Source organism: Leuresthes tenuis, unplaced genomic scaffold (genome assembly GCF_036924035.1).
Source record: "Leuresthes tenuis unplaced genomic scaffold, fLeuTen1.0.hap1 SCAF_21, whole genome shotgun sequence".
NCBI classification, from domain to species: domain Eukaryota; kingdom Metazoa; phylum Chordata; class Actinopteri; order Atheriniformes; family Atherinopsidae; genus Leuresthes; species Leuresthes tenuis.
This window is the reverse complement of record NW_027325375.1, coordinates 7565406-7585171: the sequence shown is the minus strand read 5'-3', so window position 1 is coordinate 7585171 and position 19766 is coordinate 7565406. Positions and strand designations below refer to the sequence as shown.

At 41.6% G+C, this 19766-nt stretch overlaps 2 protein-coding genes across 2 annotated transcripts; both read right to left on the bottom strand.

The window, feature by feature from the left end:
• Window positions 1-269: 269 nt before the first annotated feature.
• On the bottom strand, window positions 270-7659 carry LOC140280363 (serine/threonine-protein kinase pim-1-like). The gene is made up of 8 exons (XM_072375660.1): window positions 7610-7659; window positions 7192-7313; window positions 4753-4847; window positions 4624-4671; window positions 4296-4514; window positions 744-924; window positions 475-645; window positions 270-379 (listed from the first exon to the last, which is right to left on the bottom strand). Exons 1-8 carry the CDS (start codon window positions 7657-7659, stop codon window positions 270-272), a joined length of 996 nt encoding a protein of 331 aa, XP_072231761.1.
• An 8352-nt stretch (window positions 7660-16011) lies between these two features.
• On the bottom strand, window positions 16012-18752 carry LOC140280362 (serine/threonine-protein kinase pim-1-like). The gene is made up of 9 exons (XM_072375659.1): window positions 18701-18752; window positions 17950-18225; window positions 17617-17769; window positions 17311-17405; window positions 17182-17229; window positions 16854-17072; window positions 16491-16671; window positions 16222-16392; window positions 16012-16103 (listed from the first exon to the last, which is right to left on the bottom strand). The coding sequence occupies exons 1-9, from the start codon at window positions 18750-18752 to the stop codon at window positions 16012-16014; spliced, it is 1287 nt and encodes a 428-aa protein (XP_072231760.1).
• Window positions 18753-19766: the final 1014 nt, after the last annotated feature.

Here is a 19766-nt window from a genome sequence, read left to right as displayed (position 1 = left end):
ACCCCTCCTTATATCCCCATCAGATGTACAACCATCTAAATTGTTGCTAATGGATTCTATAAATGAAAATAACACATTGAAACATTAGCATGATGACACTCACATGTTTGTAATTTGATTGAAAATGTGTGTTTAGATCAGTGTGACAAAGTTAAAGGACATTATAATATTCAACCACTACAGCTAAAATGTAAGTTAATTATGCAGCTGTAATTTCACAGAATGCACCAGCCTACCACTTTCCACTGAGGAGGAGGCTGACTCTTGATTTAAAACGACGTCCAGGAGTCTCCTCCTTCTCTTTGCATTTCTTGAAGGTCCCTCTCCATCTTCTGTGACTTTCCTCTTTCCTTTTTTCCCTGTCCTGACCTCATCCTGACTGCATGTGGAAGGTCTGCAGTGGTCTATCAGAATGTGGTCTGAAACAGATTATCTTTTCTTAATGACAGATGTGTGTATGGGTGTTTGTTTTACCTTGAGACAGCGTACTGCTAATCTTTAGTTTCTTCCTGATGAAGTTAGTGGACCTGAACTCTTTGTTGTGGAGCATTTCGAACAGCACCACTCCTACCTGCCACACTGTTGTAGGTCCAGCACTGTATGTACAGGAGCTCAGCCACTCTGGAGGGACATGAGCACTGGTACCTTGAGGATAAAGATATGAGAATAAATGTTAGAGGAGGAGTGGCTTTGGTTTTTAAATCACTGATTGGAGAAGAGCGAAATCTGAAGTAATAACATACTATAAAAAGTCTGATACTTAGATGTCTTTTTGTTGATGCAGCTCAGTCCAAAGTCTATGAGACGAAGTCGTGGGACATCTGAGCCGGTCTCAATCAGGATATTTTCCACTTTAATGTCTCTGTGGAAGATGCTGTTTTGTTTCAGGTGGACTGCTGCATCAACCAACTGTTGTATTATAATCTGAAAGAGGAAAAAAAAACAGGTTAGATATTTAAGCAGAGAGGATAGTGTGACATTTTTTATGGCTTTAAAATATTTTCATAACCATTATGAAATCATTTAAATAAAAAAAGCAGAAAGTGTGACGATGTCTCTCAAAGAATGACATTCACAAAGATTGCACATATTTTCCATCAGCTTACTTTGGCCTCATCTTCCTGGAGGGAGCCTCCATGCTCTTCGATGTAGTGAGCGAGGTCCTCGGCAGGCATTGGTCTCTCCAGCACAAGAATCAGTTCCTGCTGTAGATCATACCAGTCCAGCAGGGACACAGGTGCTGAGTGCCCCACTGAACTGGCAGTGCTACTTTCCACTTTCAGCATGACAGCCACCTCCACTGAAATCTGCCTCCCATCCTTGTCCTGAAACATCACAGCAACAAAGAAAGTGTTAGGCAGGGAAAACCACAGTTTATCTATAATCCAGTGATAGTGCTGATAAAAGCAGAAGTTACTGCCGTTGCTAACTTACTTTATGTTTGCAGAACACTTTGTCCTTAGGAATGTGTTTGATGGCTACCTGCAAGATACAAACGAGACTTTGGTTAGTCACATCATACAGTGAGTGCCTTGAATATGACAATGTGTGTCTAATACATACGGGTAAATTATCTGCTCTCCGACAACCTGCAAACACAGATCCACAGCCTCCTTCGTCAAGCTGATTTTGCTCTGAAGTCAATAACCAGCTCCTTTGTTTTGGTGGTGTTGAGGAGCAGATTGTTGTCTTGGCACCACTCTGACAGCCGCTCCACCTCGTACCTAAGCGGGTAGTTTCTGGATCTGTAGCTGGTGATGTGCTGGACACCCTGCCACACCTGCCTGGAGTTGTTACTCCTGAGCTGGTCCTCTATCCTCCTTCTGTATGTTGTCTTGACCTTGCAGATGCCTCTTTTCAGGTTGGCTCTAGCAGCACTGTCGAGTGCCGTATCCCCCGACCTGGAAGCAGTGTTCCTGGCTTTTAACAGGCTCTGGACCTCCTTAGTCATCCAGGGCTTCCTGTTGGGATAAATCCTCAGACGTCTGTTCCTGGTGACATTGTCCGTGCAGAACCTGATGTAATCCAAGACTGCTGTAGTGTGGTTCTCCATGTCCTGGTGTTCAAAACCTCCCAGTGGGTTCTCTGGAAGCAGTCCATTTTAGTCCCTTTGTCAACAACATATTTTAGTTAATGGGAAAAGTATTTGGATATTAATAGAATTATGGCAAACTCTTTATTTCTCTATAAAATCTGCGAGAATTTCACTTTCTTTTCTAAATAAAATCTAACAGCAAAGATATCTGGTCAAACTTTCAAACAATTGTATTTGGTCCTCATTTGTTTGTAAAGGAATCACACAAAAGGTTTCAATAACTTGAAAAAATAATTTGTATATTTTCATAAAACATGAAAATGACAAGATGTACAATGACATAACAGGGTGGACCTTGGGCATGTCAGGTTGGACACGTTGTGAAATGTCATTGAATGGCCTCATAAATGCAATAAATCTAAAGGAAGTTATGTTTAAAAAAATGTCAGAGGTCTTTTTGGCTCAATTCTGCAGTTGCTATTCCACATACCTCCATGCAGATGCTTCAATGTGTACAGAGCGCTTGTTCAGAGCCTGTGGGTCTGGTATTAGGCAAAGTACTTGCCAGTCATGGTACCAACAGATGTCCTCCCGGAGAGTTGGCCAATGGAATTTGTTTATGCCAGTGCGGTGCATACACTTAACATTCACACTGTGCCCTTCTACTTCCACGATGTCACCTGCTTATGCTTCATTGTCGTAATTAACGACTCGCCAATGTGCTTTACCTCAATCATTTCTGGTCTCCAAGGGTTATCTGGTGTCTTTCCACATGCTGAGGGCTCATCAGGTGAAACAGGAACATAGACTACAGTGACCTCTTGAAGGTTAAAGTAGGGGCAGTCCAGAACACCTTCCTCCCTTTTACACAGACATGAAATGTCTCGGTATTTCATCTGGCCGGGTGTCAGACTGATGGCTTGGTGGATTTTCATAGTGCCTTTTATGGCAGCTATTGCAGGTACCTATAGTGAAGGGGTGGAAAATTTAACATTAATACACTTTACTTAACCACACAACACATGAAAAGATCAGATTTGACAAAGCTATTCTGTAATCTGGATGAGAGAGCGGGGAGAGGGACCTAAAACCGAGCCATAGCTTTTTTCTTAGTCTTTGATTCAATATATCCCTCTATGGGACAAAGAAAAGCTCGACAGATTTGTCCACACTTTTCAGCTTGTCATACAAACTTTGGGCATCAGGGATGTCTCCTCCATGGGCTACAATCCAGTCTGCTGACCTTTTGAGGGCCCCACCCACACTACCTGGTACCCCATTCAAAGAAACTCCATGTTATTTCTTTGAACCCATTCTTGAATGGTTCCATTAAGAGGTAGAAGAAATTTCCCTTTTGTCGATAATGTGTTGCAGGCCCGTCACTGAAAAAATTAAGTATGCTGACTTGAGGGTGCCGTTCACTCAGTACCTTCAAAACTGGAACAAGGTGGGCCTAGATGGCCACAGGGTCGTGTCTTGTGGAGGGTGATATGGAGTAAAAGGTGTGCGGGGCTTGTTCACGAGCGTTGTGTGTCCAGACTGGCCTGCTGGTGTGAACTTCCAAAATGCACAGATTGGATTTCTTCACTGTAGTTGCACGAGTAATTGTCACTCAAATCTATGTGCAAGAAGGACTCGTGCTTCAGGCTCCTCCTGAGCTCCCTGCACGCATCAAACTGCCATTTAATGTTAAAGACATGGCGCCCAAAATGGAGGAGCCTCTCCTGGAAATCTGAGTTAAGGTCATGTTCCGTTTATGCTATCTCCCTTTTCACTTTGACTGTTGACACCTTTTCATCCTTCATAATTATATTAAATCAATTCAATGTCCTTCCTGTCATGAACCATGTCCACCCTGTCATGGGAGGCTTTCTGACAGGGTGGACATTTTCAGCTAATTTTATCATTAAATGAGTACATGGTGGACCTTAAGTTAGCGACATGATTCAGTTGCACTTTTTAACTAATATATTTCAGATTTCTGAAAGGTATTTATATTAACTGATATTTCACTATGACAGAGTGGACATGTTAAGCTTGACAACATCCAACTACACACGTGAAACAATGAAAATTACAAAATGTAAGTGCAAATACTTACTTTGTAGCTAGCCACTGTTTTTCCTCAGCAGTTAAGGCCTTCCTCTTCCTATTACCCCTCCTTATATCACCATCAGATGTACACTAAAGAAAGACTAAATGCTGGTATTTCTCAAAGAATGACATTCACAAAGATTGCAAATATTTTCCATCAGCTTACTTTGGCCTCATCTTCCTGGAGGGAGCCTCCATGCTCTTCGATGTAGTGAGCGAGGTCCTCGGCAGGCATTGGTCTCTCCAGCACAAGTATCAGCTCCTGCTGTAGATCATACCAGTCCAGCAGGGACACAGGTGCTGAGTGCCCCACTGAACTGGCAGTGCTACTTTCCAGCTTCAGCATAACAGCCACCTCCACTGAAATCTGCCTCCCATTCTTGTCCTGAAACATCACAGCAACAAAGAAAGTGTTAGGCAGGGAAAACCACAGTTTATCTATAATCCAGTGATAGTGCTGATAAAAGCAGAAGTTACTGCCGTTGCTAACTTACTTTATGTTTGCAGAACACTTTGTCCTTAGGAATGTGTTTGATGGCTACCTGCAAGATACAAACGAGACTTTGGTTAGTCACATCATACGGTGAGTGTCTTGAATATGACAATGTGTGTCTAATACATACGGGTAAAATATCTTCTCTCCGACAGCCTGCAAACACAGAACCACAGCCTCCTTTGCCGAGCTGATTTTTCTCTTCGTATTTCTCCTCAAATTCAGCTAAAATAAAACATAAACATCATTTTAGTTTGACAGTACATCAGAAGAATTTCAATGATAATTTACACAGGTTATATAAGCTGTAATGAATATATATATATATATATATATATATATATATATATCGCCTAGGTAATAGGTAATACTTAATATAAATACTTATATTAAATATAACGCACTTGAAGCTAAATGTTAAATTTTTTTATTAATGACTGACCTCGTTGGGCATCTATTTGGTCCTGTATGGTCTCAGTTTTCTTCGTTCTCTTCCTACTCTGTGTTTCCTCAGCAGGTAAGGCCTTCCTCTTTCTATTACCCCTCCTTATATCCCCATCAGATGTACAACCTTCTAAATTGCTGCTACTGGATTCTATAAATGACAATAACACATTGAAACATTAACATGTTGACACTCACATGTTTGTAGTTTGATTGAAAATGTGTGTTTAGATCAGTGTGACAAAGTTAAAGGACATTATAATATTCAACCACTACAGCTAAAATGTAAGTTAATTATGCAGCTGTAATTTCACAAAATGCACCAGCCTACCACTTTCCACTGAGGAGGAGGCTGACTCTTGATTTAAAAGGACGTCCAGGAGTCCCCTCCTTCTCTTTGGGTTTCTTGAGGGTCCCTCTCCATCTTCTGTGACTTTCCTCTTTCCTTTTTTCCCTGTCCTGACCTGGTCCTGACTGCTTGTAGAAGGTCCTGCCACCTCAGAGACCCTTGTTCTTTTATTGCTGAACTGCTGGTCGGGTCTGGCTTTTCTTTTGGTTGGCTAAAGGGCAAGGCCAGTGCTAATTGAATTTCAGATCTTCCAATACACCTCCTGTCAAAACAGAGCCACAAATACACCAAAGACCAGAGGGAGTTTGCCGTCACTCTCCACTTACATGGTCCGAAGGCATACAGCTATCTGAGAGAGACTCTTCATATCAACCTCCCACATCCACATACATTGCAAAGGTATTATTCGTATTATTTGAAACCTTATTTTCCATGTTAGCTATGCATATTATTTTATCCTGTTATGAGTGAACAGGCGGACATACCTACACCTAGCATTATTAACATCTGCCAATACTGCTTTCAGTGATTATTGATCCTGAAAAAATCCTGATCACGGCAGCCATATTAAATGACTTTTAAATGGCTTTTCTTTCTTACAAAGGTGGATGAGCTCGTGGATGCCAAGCCTGGCCTTAACATGATGATGCTGGACATGTTGAAGGAAAGACAAGAGGAAGACCCAGCTAAATATGGTTGAGTGTGTCTCATGACGGATGCCATGGCCATTAAAAAACATATCCAGTACAACTCCCATACCCAGAAAATGTCTGGATTTGTGGATATGGCGGATGGTTTGAATGAGACAGATTTAGCCACTGAGGCTCTTGTTTTAATGGTGGTAGGCCTACAAGGCCATTGATAGGCCATTGGAAGTGCCCAATTACCTACTACCTGACCAAGTTATTATCGCCAGAGACTCAGGAGGTGCTGCTTGTTCATGCGTCGGAGGAACTGCATAAGTGCGGCATAAGAGTGGTATGTGTTAGAGTCCTGCGCGGGACTGTTTTCTTCCGCATGCTCCCGCTGAATTTCTGACCATTACCACCCGCTCCCGCAATGTGTATGTCCACTCCCGCAAAACTTTGAGACTTTATGCCCGCACAACAATAGAAATCTCTTCTCGAGTCCCACAGGAGAAAACACGTAATTTCATAGGCTTTTAATAAAGAGATTCATGGACAATTGAGAAACTTCTCCAAATGTCAGACTTGCCTTGCTTTGTCTTTGTGCTGTAAAGATCTTCTTTGAGCTTCCTTTCCACATCATTTATTCTGTTTATCCTGTCGCTAAGATACTTCCCGACAGTGTTGCCAGGTGGGAAATGTAGTATCATCGTATTTTGAGGTAAATTATCGTACACCCTTCATAACTAAAATAACAAGTCTATTGTGTGCTTTTGTCACTCTAGTGTTGAATAGCGTCTAACAGGTTTGCATCATCAACCCCACGTTAGGCTAAATGTCCCCGTAAACAATAGAATAGAAAAGCACGATTAGCTTGAAACTTGTCACATGGAAATGCCTCCAGGGTTCACAAAAAAATCCGACAGACAGTTGCGACAGGCTGATTACAACCGCTTACAACCACACATTCACAGAATGGTCAAATGATCGTATTTGTAGCCTTTTTGGGGATTATTGATAGTACATCGTACACAGGGCAAAATTATCATACAAATACGACAATTACCGTACACCTGGCACCACTACATCCCTGTCCCGCAGTATTTTTTATTTTTTTGCCGCCCGCGACTGCCCGCAGAAAAGTTCATACCGCCCACTCCCGCGTGATTTGAGTTGGTCCCGCGGGACCCGGCGGGACCCAATCCCAATGCAGCCCTCTCGTATGCGTCAAAATGGATGGGCGTGCCTCCAATGTCCGCTTGTGCAACCTGCCTGGGTGCCAGCAAAAGGGTAACCCTATTGAGCCCTTTAAAACATTCTTTCCACATCCAGTAACTAGTGAGAGGGTGATTGTGCGGATGGATGCTTGCCATATGTTGAAGTTGGCACAAAATATGCTGCAGGCTTACAGTCCAAATAACCAGCACCAGTGGCCAGATCAACTGGAGATACATCATTCATCTGAATGATGTCCAAGCAAAAGTTGGATTGCATGCAGCTAACAGGGTAACAGACAAGCATGTGAATTTTGATTCACAGAAGATGAAGGTGTCCCTGGCTGCACAGACACTGAGTCGCTCTGTGACAGTGGCTCTGCGTGTGTGGCATACAGAGCCATCAGTGATATACCCACATTGTTATTATTTATATGTTTAATATTACTTGCATTAAGTATAAGTCATGAGTGTGTTGAAAATTGTCTGTGTGTTGTCTGATCGGGAAAGGTTCGTTTATTGTTTGACAAATATGGTGATGCAGTGTCTAAGTCTCACCAGCAGAGGGCGCGTTCGCTACACTATGTACAGGGAAAAGGGATATCTAGCGAGAATACGCTGTGAGACGAGAACACACTCCTGAGTGTTAAGATGTGTGTGGCGTAACGTGATAAATAATATATATTTTTGGCTTTTTGCAGAACAAAAATAAAAGACTTTTTCAAATTAAACTTGTAGTGGAGGACAACTTCACTTTATACCACGCAACACGTGCACTGAGGGACCTTGGCTATTTACAGTTCCAACACTGTGAAGCAACAGCTGAGTTCATTGAGGTGATGCTAATATAATACTACTACTAACATTCACACAAAGTAGGACGGCAAGATTGTTGCTAAAATGTCTATCACAACTTTTCTCCCTAAGAATGGAGATCAACTCGTGAATCATTTTTATATTTTAGAAATTAGACTAATGACTCATAGGAACATGTTATTGTTTATGGTGATGATTATTGTGCTTTCTGTTAATGCAGACATTTGCTTTTAGATAACTGACAGGCTCTTCAATATAATGAAGTCACAATCCCCATGCCAAAGGGTTGTAGAGTGTAGAGTTCTTGGTGAGAGGCAGGGACTACTTGAGGAAGAACAGTCGCCCACCAATCGGAAGGTCGGTGGTTCGACTCTGGCTTCCCCTGGCTACATGTCGAAGAGTCCTTGGGCAAGACACTGAACCCCACGTTGCCTCCCAGTGTATCACTGGGGTATGAATGATTAGGGGAAAAAAAGCATGTAGGTAAGTATCTTAAGACGTGCCGCATGAATGTGTGTGAGTGGGGTGAATGTGGCATGTAGTGAAGAGCTTTGAGTGGTCAGTTAGACTATGGTCTATGGTCAGTTAGACTAGAAAAGCGCTATACATGTCCATTTACCATTTTAGGAAATTGGGAAGCTTTTGTTTGCATGAAGAGTTCATAAGTTTAAGACATCAAGTTCATATGATGTTCTGTTCGAGGCTGGACAATAAATTCAAATGTAATTTTGATCAAATATTGATATAGAGAGAATATATTGATATATTGAGAATATTGATGACTGTTGGAGCTTTATAAAATATTGATATATTATGGATATATTGCCCAGTCCTATTCTATTCTCTTGTTCCGTTTGATGCATCATAAGTTCCTATGATGCTTTGTTCTCTGGTTCCAATGTTTTTGCAGTCTCCTGTTTTGTTTCTGTTGGACTTCTATCTTCAGTTTTTCATTCCTTAGAAGTGTTATAATAGTATGTATAGCAGTGTCTATGTTATCAAGCTTTCCCATTCCTGTTTCAATATTGTTTCTCTTTGCATTAACATCTATAAATGAAGGAAATCACGTAGTGCTCTCTTGAGGTATTTTGGTTTGCCATGATTATACTGACAAAACATTTCCTTGTGAAGGTACCTATCTGTCATGGGATTCATGATCAACATTGACACCCTGATGTTGATGATTCCAGAACAGCTTCAGCGGTACGTCAGCACCTACCGCTTTAGCCAGGATCACTTGGAGCTCCTCTTTAATTCAATCAGGGCATCAGGTAGGGATTTCAGATTTTTTTTACTATGTGGTTAGTCTCTATGTATGCATATTATTTGGGTAACTGTATATGTAAATGTGTTGTTTGTATGTGTTTTAGGGGGCTGGAATAACAATCCCTCAGCCAGCCAGTTCCAGGCCATCTTCCTGCCATCTGATGGTGCGGTGTGGTGTGTCTCCAAGCACATCAGGAAATGTGGCAGCACAGGATGAGACCGTGTCCTTGTCTACTTTTGAGATGTCCTCTTCTCCAGCAGCAGAAGAAACTGAAGAGATTCCACCCCCTTTTTTTCAACGTTCCTGCTTTAGTGTCTGACCATAGCTATCTACCAACCCGCTTTGGTGGTCTTGTGGACAATGCACTGGTGTACATCTCAGGGTTTGTTGTTTGCCAGATTCTCAAAAAGCTGTCCTGTGATGTGTGCTGTGGTAGTTTGGTGACTGATGTTGTACCCGCATCATTTGATCAGAGCTACCACTTGCTCACGCTAAAAAACAAGGGAAGGCTGATGATTCCTTCTGACGGTACTGTAAAGGTGGTCAGATCAGCTGAGTGTTTTATTCGCCAGTCAGTGTCAGGGCAAGCGGTCAAAGCGGCCTTGATCTGTCAGTTTGTCCGGGCTGAGATTGGTTCTGAGGATGTGTTTTTTTCTGGGGGGGGCACATTCAAGAAACACAGTTTGGAATTGACAACCACCATTTTGTGCTGATGTCACACATTGTGTCTGTCTTCCACAAATTGAGGCTGCACCACATTGCCAAACTGAACACCCTTAAGCTGCAGAATGGCAACACATGGAAAAAGCTGTACAAGACTATTCTTTTCCAAGGTTTTTAACTTACACTGACTGCAATTTTATAGCTGTGTAGATAAGTGTGTAGATATAAGTGTGTATATACGATCGTCAATGCCCCCGTGTTCATTAATGCCCTTATTGTAGATATTTATATGTATATATGTTCATCAATGAACATTCATCAATGAACATATATATATGTTATATATATATATACATATATTCAGAAAACCCTCCTCTACATTTCAGGATCTGGTTATAATAAACACAGATTAAATGTCAATTATAAATATTTCAATATTTATCATCACAGTAACAGTGTTGCACACATTAGCAGCTGTAAACACTCATAAAAACATTAGAAAAATACATGTTAGCTTGGTGCTTACCTATAGCCTAAAAATAAGGAATAAACATTTATAATCATCACTTAGTTACATGTTGTTTCTGGTACGTACTTGTTTCCCAACTATATTAGTGTGTCTGTGTGAATAAGAGGCAATAACTTTTTAGCCCAATTCTTTCATTGAAAGTATTTATTAGAGGTAACATGTAAAGTATGGCAGCGCTGAACTCGGAGTGACAGAGCTCTCGCAGGAAGTCCGTCAGCCTGAGCCCCCATATACGGAAATATATATATATATATATATGTCTATGCTGTGTGGAAGAGGGCAGAGCTATAGAGTATATAAAGATGACAACAAAAACAGAAAACTTTGTGAAGTAAATAATGGCCACAGAGGTTTTATGATAAAGTTACTAAAATTTCAAAGGGCCTTCGACACCTGAATGTAAAGAAGAACATTATAATTAAAGTTCAATAGAAAATGTGAAGTGTGTAGGGGAAACTGAACTTAGCCTACGACGTATGACATCATTACCTCCTGGCAGTTACACTTTGAGGACAACCAATTCACGAACACAAAAAGAGGCACACGGAGGTCGAGAGCAGATGCTGTCCCAACCATCTTCATCCATCGCCCCAAGCCCAAGAGGAGGAAAACACCTTCGAGGATGATGGCTTCTGCAGAAGTTAAAACATCTGATGACCACACTTACTGCATAAAATCAAACCTTGGTATGATACCAGTCTTTCCACAGTTTTTCCCATTTCATGTATTTCAAAAACAAGATATTGTAGTGTAGTGTAGGTGGCATAAATATGTATAACACCAACAATACGTTGTTATTACAGATATTGAGGGACAAACTGAGGTGCAGTTAGAGGCGAGTGAGAGGGATGTGTCAGGTGACAGTGAAGCAGAGGTCAGCAGACCAGCAGGTGCCAGTCAGTCAGGGGCCACTCATCCAGGAACCAGTGTGCCAGGGGCCAGTCATGACAGGGCCAATTCAATTCAATTCAATTTCAATTCAATTTTATTTATATAGCGCCAGATTACAACAATTGTCATCTCAAGGCACTTAAGTAATATAGTCCAATTCAAGCCAATTGGAATTCAATTCATTGTAATCATAATCCAATTAATTCATATAGAGCTAATTAAAAAAATTTAATATCCTAGCTAAGGAAACCAACAGATTGCACCGAAATGTGTCTTCAGTCCAATCTCCCGTCCTGAGCGTGCCTGTGGCAACTGTGGAAAGGAACGACTCCCTTTTAACAGGAAGAAACCTCTGGCAGAACCAGACTCAGGAAGGGTGGCCATCCGCCTCGACCAGCTGGGGTTTGAGAAGACAGAAAAGAGGGAAAAGAGGGGGGAAAAAACACCATAACGCCATTCAAAGGATATCTGTTGGAACAGGGAAACATAGGTTAATAATCACAATAATGTCACATGTACATAAAATCAATTTTGAAATTAAACAGGGGGAAAAAGAGAGCAAAGTGAGGAAAGGTGTGACAGATGAGGTCCCCCAGCAGTCTAAGCCTATAGCAGCTTAACTATGGGATGTTTCAGGATTACCTGAGCCATCCCTAACTATAAGCTTTATCGAAAAGAAAAGTTTTAAGCCTAATCTTAAAAGTGGAAAGGGTGTCTGCTTCCCGGACATTTACTGGCAGCTTATTCCACAAGAGAGGGGCCTGATAACTGAAGGCTCTACCTCCCATTCTACTTTTAGAAACTCTGGGAACAACAAGTAAACCTGCAGTTTGGGAGCGAAGTGCTCTGTTAGGAAAATATCTTACAATTAAATCTTTAAGATATGATGGAGCTCGGTCATTAAGAACTTTATATGTGAGAAGAAGAATCTTAAATTCTATTCTGAATTTAACAGGGAGCCAATGAAGAGAAGCTAAAACTGGAGAAACATGATCTCTCCTGTTAGTTCTCATCAGAACTCTGGCTGCAGCATTTTGGATCAGCTGGAGGCTTTTCAGAGAATATGTGGGACAGCCCAATAATAAGGAATTACAGTAGTCCAATCTTGAAGTAACAAATGCATGAACTAGTTTCTCTGCATCACCTTGAGACAGGATGTTCCTGATTTTGGCAATATTACGAAGGTGAAAGAAGGCAGTCCTAGAAACCAGTTTTATATGTGCGTCAAATGATAAATTCTGGTCAAAAATAACTCCAAGGTTCCTCACAGTAGAACTAGAAGCCAAGGAAATACCATCTAGAGTAACTATATAACTAGACAATTTCTCCCTGAAGCGCTCAGGTCCAAAGAGAACAACTTCAGTTTTGTCTGAATTTAAAAGCAGACAGTTCTGAGTCATCCAGGTCTTTATGTGGAGTTTTAAGGCCAGTGTGGAGGACCTGCTGAGGGAATTAAGAAAGGAAAGATATAGGAGGATAAAAGCAGAGAGCGCTCCAGCACGACAAAAAATAATCAATTTGGCACTTAGGAGGAGAAACAACAACCTTCAACAAAAATTTACTTAAATTTTTAATCGGGACCAGATTCGTGCACTCAGCCAAAATAATAAAAAGGCGGAAAAGCTGTTTGGCAATGTTACACTGCCTGGCCACAATGGCAGAGCAACTCACGCTTGTGTCTTCATGCTGGCTGGATTAACAACAAGGTGGAAGCAAGTTGTGGCATACCACTACAGCAGTAATTCCACCAATGGTGCCATCTACCAGCCCATCATCATTGCTATAGTGGAGGCAGCTGCATCTGTAGGACTTCATGTCATTAATGTCACAAGTGACATGGGGAGCCCTAATAGAGCAATGTGGCGAGCTTTTGGGGTAACGTGTGATAAGCCCTGAATTCCACATCCCATAGAGCCACACCGACGGCTCCATTTCATGGCAGATGTTCTACATCTGGTCAAGAACTTGAAGAGCGCCCTTGTCCGTGGTCAGACCATCACCATTCCACAAGATGTGGTGAACAAAGAGCACCTCCCATCCAGTGAGGTGTCTGTTGGTCCCTTACAGGATCTGGTGTCCTACCAAGAGGGCATGGCACTAAAGCTGGCCCCCAACCTCTCCTGGGGCATCTTGGAGCCTAACCACTTTGAAAAGATGAAAGTTAGCTCAGCCATGCATATCTTTAGTAAGTCGACAAGTGCTGCCTTAAAGTACCTGGTAGAGGAGGAGCAGCGTCCTGAATCAAACCTCACCACATCATGGTTCCTGGAGAAGATGGACCACTGGTTTGACCTTATGTCGTCCCGCCATGTTGTGACTGCCCTCTCACGGTTCAAAATGGGGGAGTATGAAAAGGCCATCAGCTTTCTCCAGGAGAGTGTCCATCTTTTTCAAGACCTAAAGATAGGGGAAAAGAGCAGCTGGAAGCCAGTCCAGACAGAACCATACTGCAGGTCCAGGAAGATCTGTTGAGCCAGAGTCACAAATTTGTCCTCACAAGCCGGTTCATGCAGGACTGCCAGGAAAACACATTTGGATGCATATGTCAGAGGAACCCTGTGCCAACACCTGTGGAGTTCCACTATGCCCTGCGGGCTGTCACTGTTGGACAGTTCCTGTCCACAGTGCATACAGGCAGTTACCTGGAGGACAACTGTGACCAGCTAGCAGACTTCCTGGAAACCAAAACCAATTCCAGAAGTCCTGAAGGTCTGAGAGTGGAGCAGCTGGTCGACCTGACATCACCACCCACCTTCACAAAAACAGATTCCTGTGTTCTGTATCATCTGGCCGGATACATCGTGAAGTGTGTCTTTAGCTGCTCACACTGTGAGACATGCAAGCATGCACTTGTGCAAAATGCAGATGATGCACATGAGCATGTTGTTCTGCTGCAGTTGAAGGAATTCAAACCGGCTGCACTTTATCGGCCATCTGACGAGGTCTTCACTGTCGTCCAGCATGTGGAGCAGCTGTTCCGTTCAGGACAGATGGAGTGCACCAATGCAGTGGAACAGCTGGAAGAGGAGGCCATGCTTCTGGAGAGCAGCCTTCCATCATGCCATGATGTGAAGAGAAAGATAGTCTGCAAATATGTCAGGCTGAGGTTAAGGATTGCGGCAAAGTGCATCAGGGCTGAAAGGAGAGAAGACTAGAGTAAAGGTTACCTTGGCAGCAAGAGTCAGAACAAGAAGACCAAGAAGGCTCAACCTCCTGCACCAAAGGCCATAATATCTAGGCCACTACCAAATACTTTAGTTATTGCCATGGATGTATTTGGCCTCTCCATTCCTGCTCAACCTCCAGCAACCACCAGCATCTTCCTGCAGCCATCAGCGAGCAGTCACCACTAGTAGCTTCCAATGGTAGCAGCAGCAGCCTCTGCGAGCAGCAGCAGACACCACCAGCAGCAGAAACCACCAGCAGCAGACACCACCAGCAGCAGACACCACCAGCAGCAGACACCACCAGCAGCAGACACCACCAGCAGCAGATACCACCAGCAGCAGACACCACCAGCAGGAACAGCCACCGCCAGCAGGAGCTTGCAGCCAAATCTGGCTCAATATATGTATTAAGTTTAGTCCCTATTAAATCAATGAATAAAATGAATTCATATTTTTATTGTTAATGTTCTATTGTCATTTTATCTGTGTCTTGTAAGATGACATTGAGTGCTTTGAAAATTGTGTCTAAAAATGGATTTTATTTTTGTAATATTTAGCGCAATTAATTTTTTCACATTTGAGATCATTCAGTCATCAGTGATACATACCTCCTGGCAGAGGCCCCACCCAATACCTGAGAGGGCCAAGCGCCCCAGACAGCCACACAGTGGGCCAGCACCTGCCCCAGGAGTGCCCCGGGAGTCGTGACGTGCCCACAGGTGGGTGAAGTCGCGAGCAGCGGGGAGAGGAAACACCCCCCCCCCCCCCCGGGAGTAGCACAAGCAGGCCAGATGACAGAGTAGATATTTCTGAACTCAGTTATATAGGGCTAATATAAATGTGAAACTACTTGAACTAATATTCAAATGTCAGAATATTAAATAAACATTCACTTTCTTTGAAAATTGTGTCTAAAAATGGATTTTATTTTTGCAATATTTAGGACAATTCATTTTTGCACATCTGAGATCATTCAGTCATCAGTGAACACTTCCTCTCAGAGAAGTGAACACTGATAATTTAAAAAAAACAAATTTTATAATTGTTCTGTTCCTCTTCTGGTTGTCTTCTGCAACACTGTAGATGTACCTGTTGAAGAACTAATACAGAAGGATTCTATTCTATTCTATCGTGTTCTATTGTATTGTATTGTGTTGCGTTATGTTCTATTCTATTGAATTGTATTATATCATCTTGTATTCTGTTGTATTGTATTGTGTTATGTTCTATTCTATTGTATTCTAATATATTGTATTCTATCCTATCCTTACATCCTCACATCACAGAGAATGTGACATATTTATAATGTATATTTATTCCTGTTAAATTCAGACATAAAGATTTAGGTTTAAATTTAAACATGAATCAAACTTTCAATAAAATGTCATTTGTTTTGATTAACAGTGTGTGTGTTGTTTCTGTCTCACGTGAACCAAGTGTGATTCAGAAGCTGCTCCAGCGTGGGCCGCTGCTTGGGAACTTTAATCAAACACTGCTCCAAGAAATCCAGGCAATCTGGAGGATGTGAAGAAAAAGAACAAACATTGTTAGGTCTGCAGTGGTCTATCAGAATGTGAACTGAAACAGATTATCTTTTCTTAATGACAGATGTGTTTATGGGTGTTTGTTTTACCTTGAGACAGCGTACTGCTAATCTTTAGTCTCTTCCTGATGAAGTTAGTGGACCTGAAATCTTTGTTGTGGAGCATTTCAAACAGCACCACTCCTACCTGCCACACTGTTGTAGGTCCAGCACTGTATGTACAGGAGCTCAGCCACTCTGGAGGGACATGAGCACTGGTACCTTGAGGATAAAGACATAAGAATAAATGTTAAAGGAGGAGTGGCTTTGGTTTTTAAATCACTGATTGGAGAAGAGCAAAATCTGAAGTAATAACATACCATAAAAAGTCCGATATATAGATGTCTTCTTGTTGATGCAGCTCATTCCAAAGTCTATGAGACGAAGTCGTGGGACATCTGAGCCGGTCTCAATCAGGATGTTTTCAATTTTGATGTCTCTGTGGAAGATGCTGTTTTGTTTCAGGTGGACTGCTGCATCAACCAACTGTTGTATTATAATCTGAAAGAGGAAAAAAAAACAGGTTAGATATTTAAGAAGAGAGGATGGTGTGACATTTTTTATGGCTTTAAATTATTTTGATAACCATTATGAAATCATTTAAATAAAAAAAGCAGAAAGTGTGACGATGTCTCTCAAAGAATGACATTCACAAAGACTGTAAATATTTTCCATCAGCTTACTTTGGCCTCATCTTCCTGGAGGGAGCCTCCATGCTCTTCGATGTAGTGAGCGAGGTCCTCGGCAGGCATTGGTCTCTCCAGCACAAGAATCAGCTCCTGCTGTAGATCATACCAGTCCAGCAGGGACACAGGTGCTGAGTGCCCCACTGAACTGGCAGTGCTACCTTCCAGCTTCAGCATGACAGCCACCTCCACTGAAATCTGCCTCCCATTCTTGTCCTGAAACATCACAGCAACAAAGAAAGTGTTAGGCAGGGAAAACCACAGTTTATCTATAACCCAGTGATAGTGCTGATAAAAGCAGAAGTTACTGCCGTTGCTAACTTACTTTATGTTTGCAGAACACTTTGTCCTTTGGAATGTGTTTGATGGCTACCTGCAAGATACAAACGAGACTTTGGTTAGTCACATCATACAGTGAGTGTCTTGAATATGACAATGTGTGTCTAATACATACGGGTAAATTATCTTCTCTCCGACAGCCTGCAAACACAGATCCACAGCCTCCTTCGCCGAGCTGATTTTTCTCCTCATATTTCTCCTCAAATTCAGCTAAAATAAAACATAAACATCATTTTAGTTTGACAGTACATCAGAAGAATTTCAATGATAATTTACACAGGTTACCTCTATAAATTCTCTCTATATATATTTAAAAAAACAAACATATATATATATCGCCTAGGTAATACCTAATATAAATACTTAGATTAAACATAACGCACTTGAAGCTAAATGTTACATTTTTTTATTAATGACTGACCTCGTTGGGCATCTATTTGGTCCTGTATGGTCTCAGTTTTCTTCGTTCTCTTCCTACTCTGTGTTTCCTCAGCAGGTAAGGCCTTCCTCTTCCTATTACCCCTCTTTATATCCCCATCAGATGTACAACCATCTAAATTGTTGCTACTGGATCCTATAAATGACAATAACACATTGAAACATTAGCATGATGACACTCACATGTTTGTAATTTGATTGAAAATGTGTGTTTAGATCAGTGTGACAAAGTTAAAGGACATTATAATATTCAACCACTACAGCTAAAATGTAAGTTAATTATGCAGCTGTAATTTCACAGAATGCACCAGCCTACCACTTTCCACTGAGGAGGAGGCTGACTCTTGATTTAACACGACATCCAGGAGTCCCCTCCTTCTCTTTGGGTTTCTTGAGGGTGCCTCTCCATCTTCTGTAACCTTCCTCTTTCCTCTTTTCACTGTCCTGACCTCGTCCTGACAGCTTGTAGAAGGTCCTGCCACCTCAGAGACCCTTGTTCTTTTATTGGTCAACTGCTGGTCAGGACTGGCTTTTCTTTTGGTTGCCTTTGTCCGGCCATCCTTCACTGAACGTGTCATGCTACTGTCAACTTCTACAAATAACAATAAAAAAAAGTTGTCATTTTGTTATTAATTTATCAAATAATTCTTTATCACTCCCCAAAAAAGATTCAGATTACAGACACATAACCAGTGATGATGATCTGAGGAAAACAGGGAGTGTAATACAGAAACTTCTTAATTTGCAAAAACAGTTGTAACTGTTTGGTAACCACAGTATTTTAATTAGTATTAAAACCAAATTTAGGAAAAATAAAAGTCATTACAGATCTATTGTTTGAAAATCACTTTTAGTATAACCCAAGAATACCAACTAGCCTGAATTTTAAACAAATTGTTAAAATTTCCAAGTTATACTTTTAAAAAGAAAAATATGTTTATCCTAAAAATAAGTTTGGAAGTTTCTGCATTACAAACCCAGAAGTGTAGCTTAAGGCACAAACTGAATGATTCATATATATAACCAAAATGAGTAATTTCAAGTTGTTGCATGAATTTCTCCCTTACTTCGATCTTTCTTGAGGGCTTTCTTTGTCTTCTGCACAAAATCTTTTTTCATTGTGATTTTTATGAAGTTCCAGGTATAGATTCAACACACGTAGAGTTAGTCTTCACAAACGTTCTGAGATATTAGTGAACTGAACTATAGAATGTTCTGATGTATGTTCTGATGTATGTTCTGATGTATATTGTGATGCATGTTGTGATGCATGTTGTGATGCATGTTGTGATGCATGTTGTGATGTATGTTCTGATGTATGTTGTGATGCATGTTGTGATGTATGTATTACATTTGAGTGACATCATAAAGTTCCTTCATGATGTCGCCTAGCAACACAGGGCTTGGCTCCGCCCTAGGCAATATTATGAAAGAAACCAAGTATTGCCTAGTAAAAAAAATAAAAAATAAAAAAAAATGAGAAAGGGATGTGGAAGTTTCAACCATTTCTTTTCAACCACCATCCTGATCACGGCAGCCATATTAAATGACTGCTTTTCTTTCTTAACAAAGTGGATGAGGTCGTGGATGCCAAGCCTGGCCTTAACATGATGATGCTGGACATGTTGAAGGAAAGACAAGAGGAAGACCCAGCTAAATATGGTTGAGTGTGTCTCATGTCCACAGTGCATACAGGCAGTTACCTGGAGGACAACTGTGACCAGCTAGCAGACTTCCTGGAAACCAAAACCAATTCCAGAAGTCCTGAAGGTCTGAGAGTGGAGCAGCTGGTCGACCTGACATCACCACCCACCTTCACAAAAACAGATTCCTGTGTTCTGTATCATCTGGCCGGATACATCGTGAAGTGTGTCTTTAGCTGCTAACACTGCGAGACATGCAAGCATGCACTTGTGCAAAATGCAGATGATGCACATGAGCATGTTGTTCTGCTGCAGTTGAAGGAATTCAAACCGGCTGCACTTTATCGGCCATCTGACGAGGTCTTCACTGTCGTCCAGCATGTGGAGCAGCTGTTCCGTTCAGGACAGATGGAGTGCACCAATGCAGTGGAACAGCTGGAAGAGGAGGCCATGCTTCTGGAGAGCAGCCTTCCATCATGCCATGATGTGA

Excerpts from the sequence above, each read along its gene's own strand:
- LOC140280362 (XM_072375659.1), bottom strand. The coding sequence starts at position 18,752 with ATGAAAAAAGATTTTGTGCAGAAGACAAAGAAAGCCCTCAAGAAAGAT. Across the intron at positions 17,230-17,310 it reads GGAGAGAAGATAATTTACCC|GTAGCCATCAAACACATTCC; the intron begins GTATGTATTAGA and ends TGTATCTTGCAG. Across the intron at positions 16,104-16,221 it reads TAGCAGTACGCTGTCTCAAG|ATTGCCTGGATTTCTTGGAG; the intron begins GTAAAACAAACA and ends CACATCCTCCAG.
- LOC140280363 (XM_072375660.1), bottom strand. The coding sequence starts at position 7,659 with ATGGCTCTGTATGCCACACACGCAGAGCCACTGTCACAGAGCGACTCA. Across the intron at positions 4,672-4,752 it reads GGAGAGAAGATATTTTACCC|GTAGCCATCAAACACATTCC; the intron begins GTATGTATTAGA and ends TGTATCTTGCAG. Across the intron at positions 380-474 it reads TAGCAGTACGCTGTCTCAAG|TCAGGATGAGGTCAGGACAG; the intron begins GTAAAACAAACA and ends TTCCACATGCAG.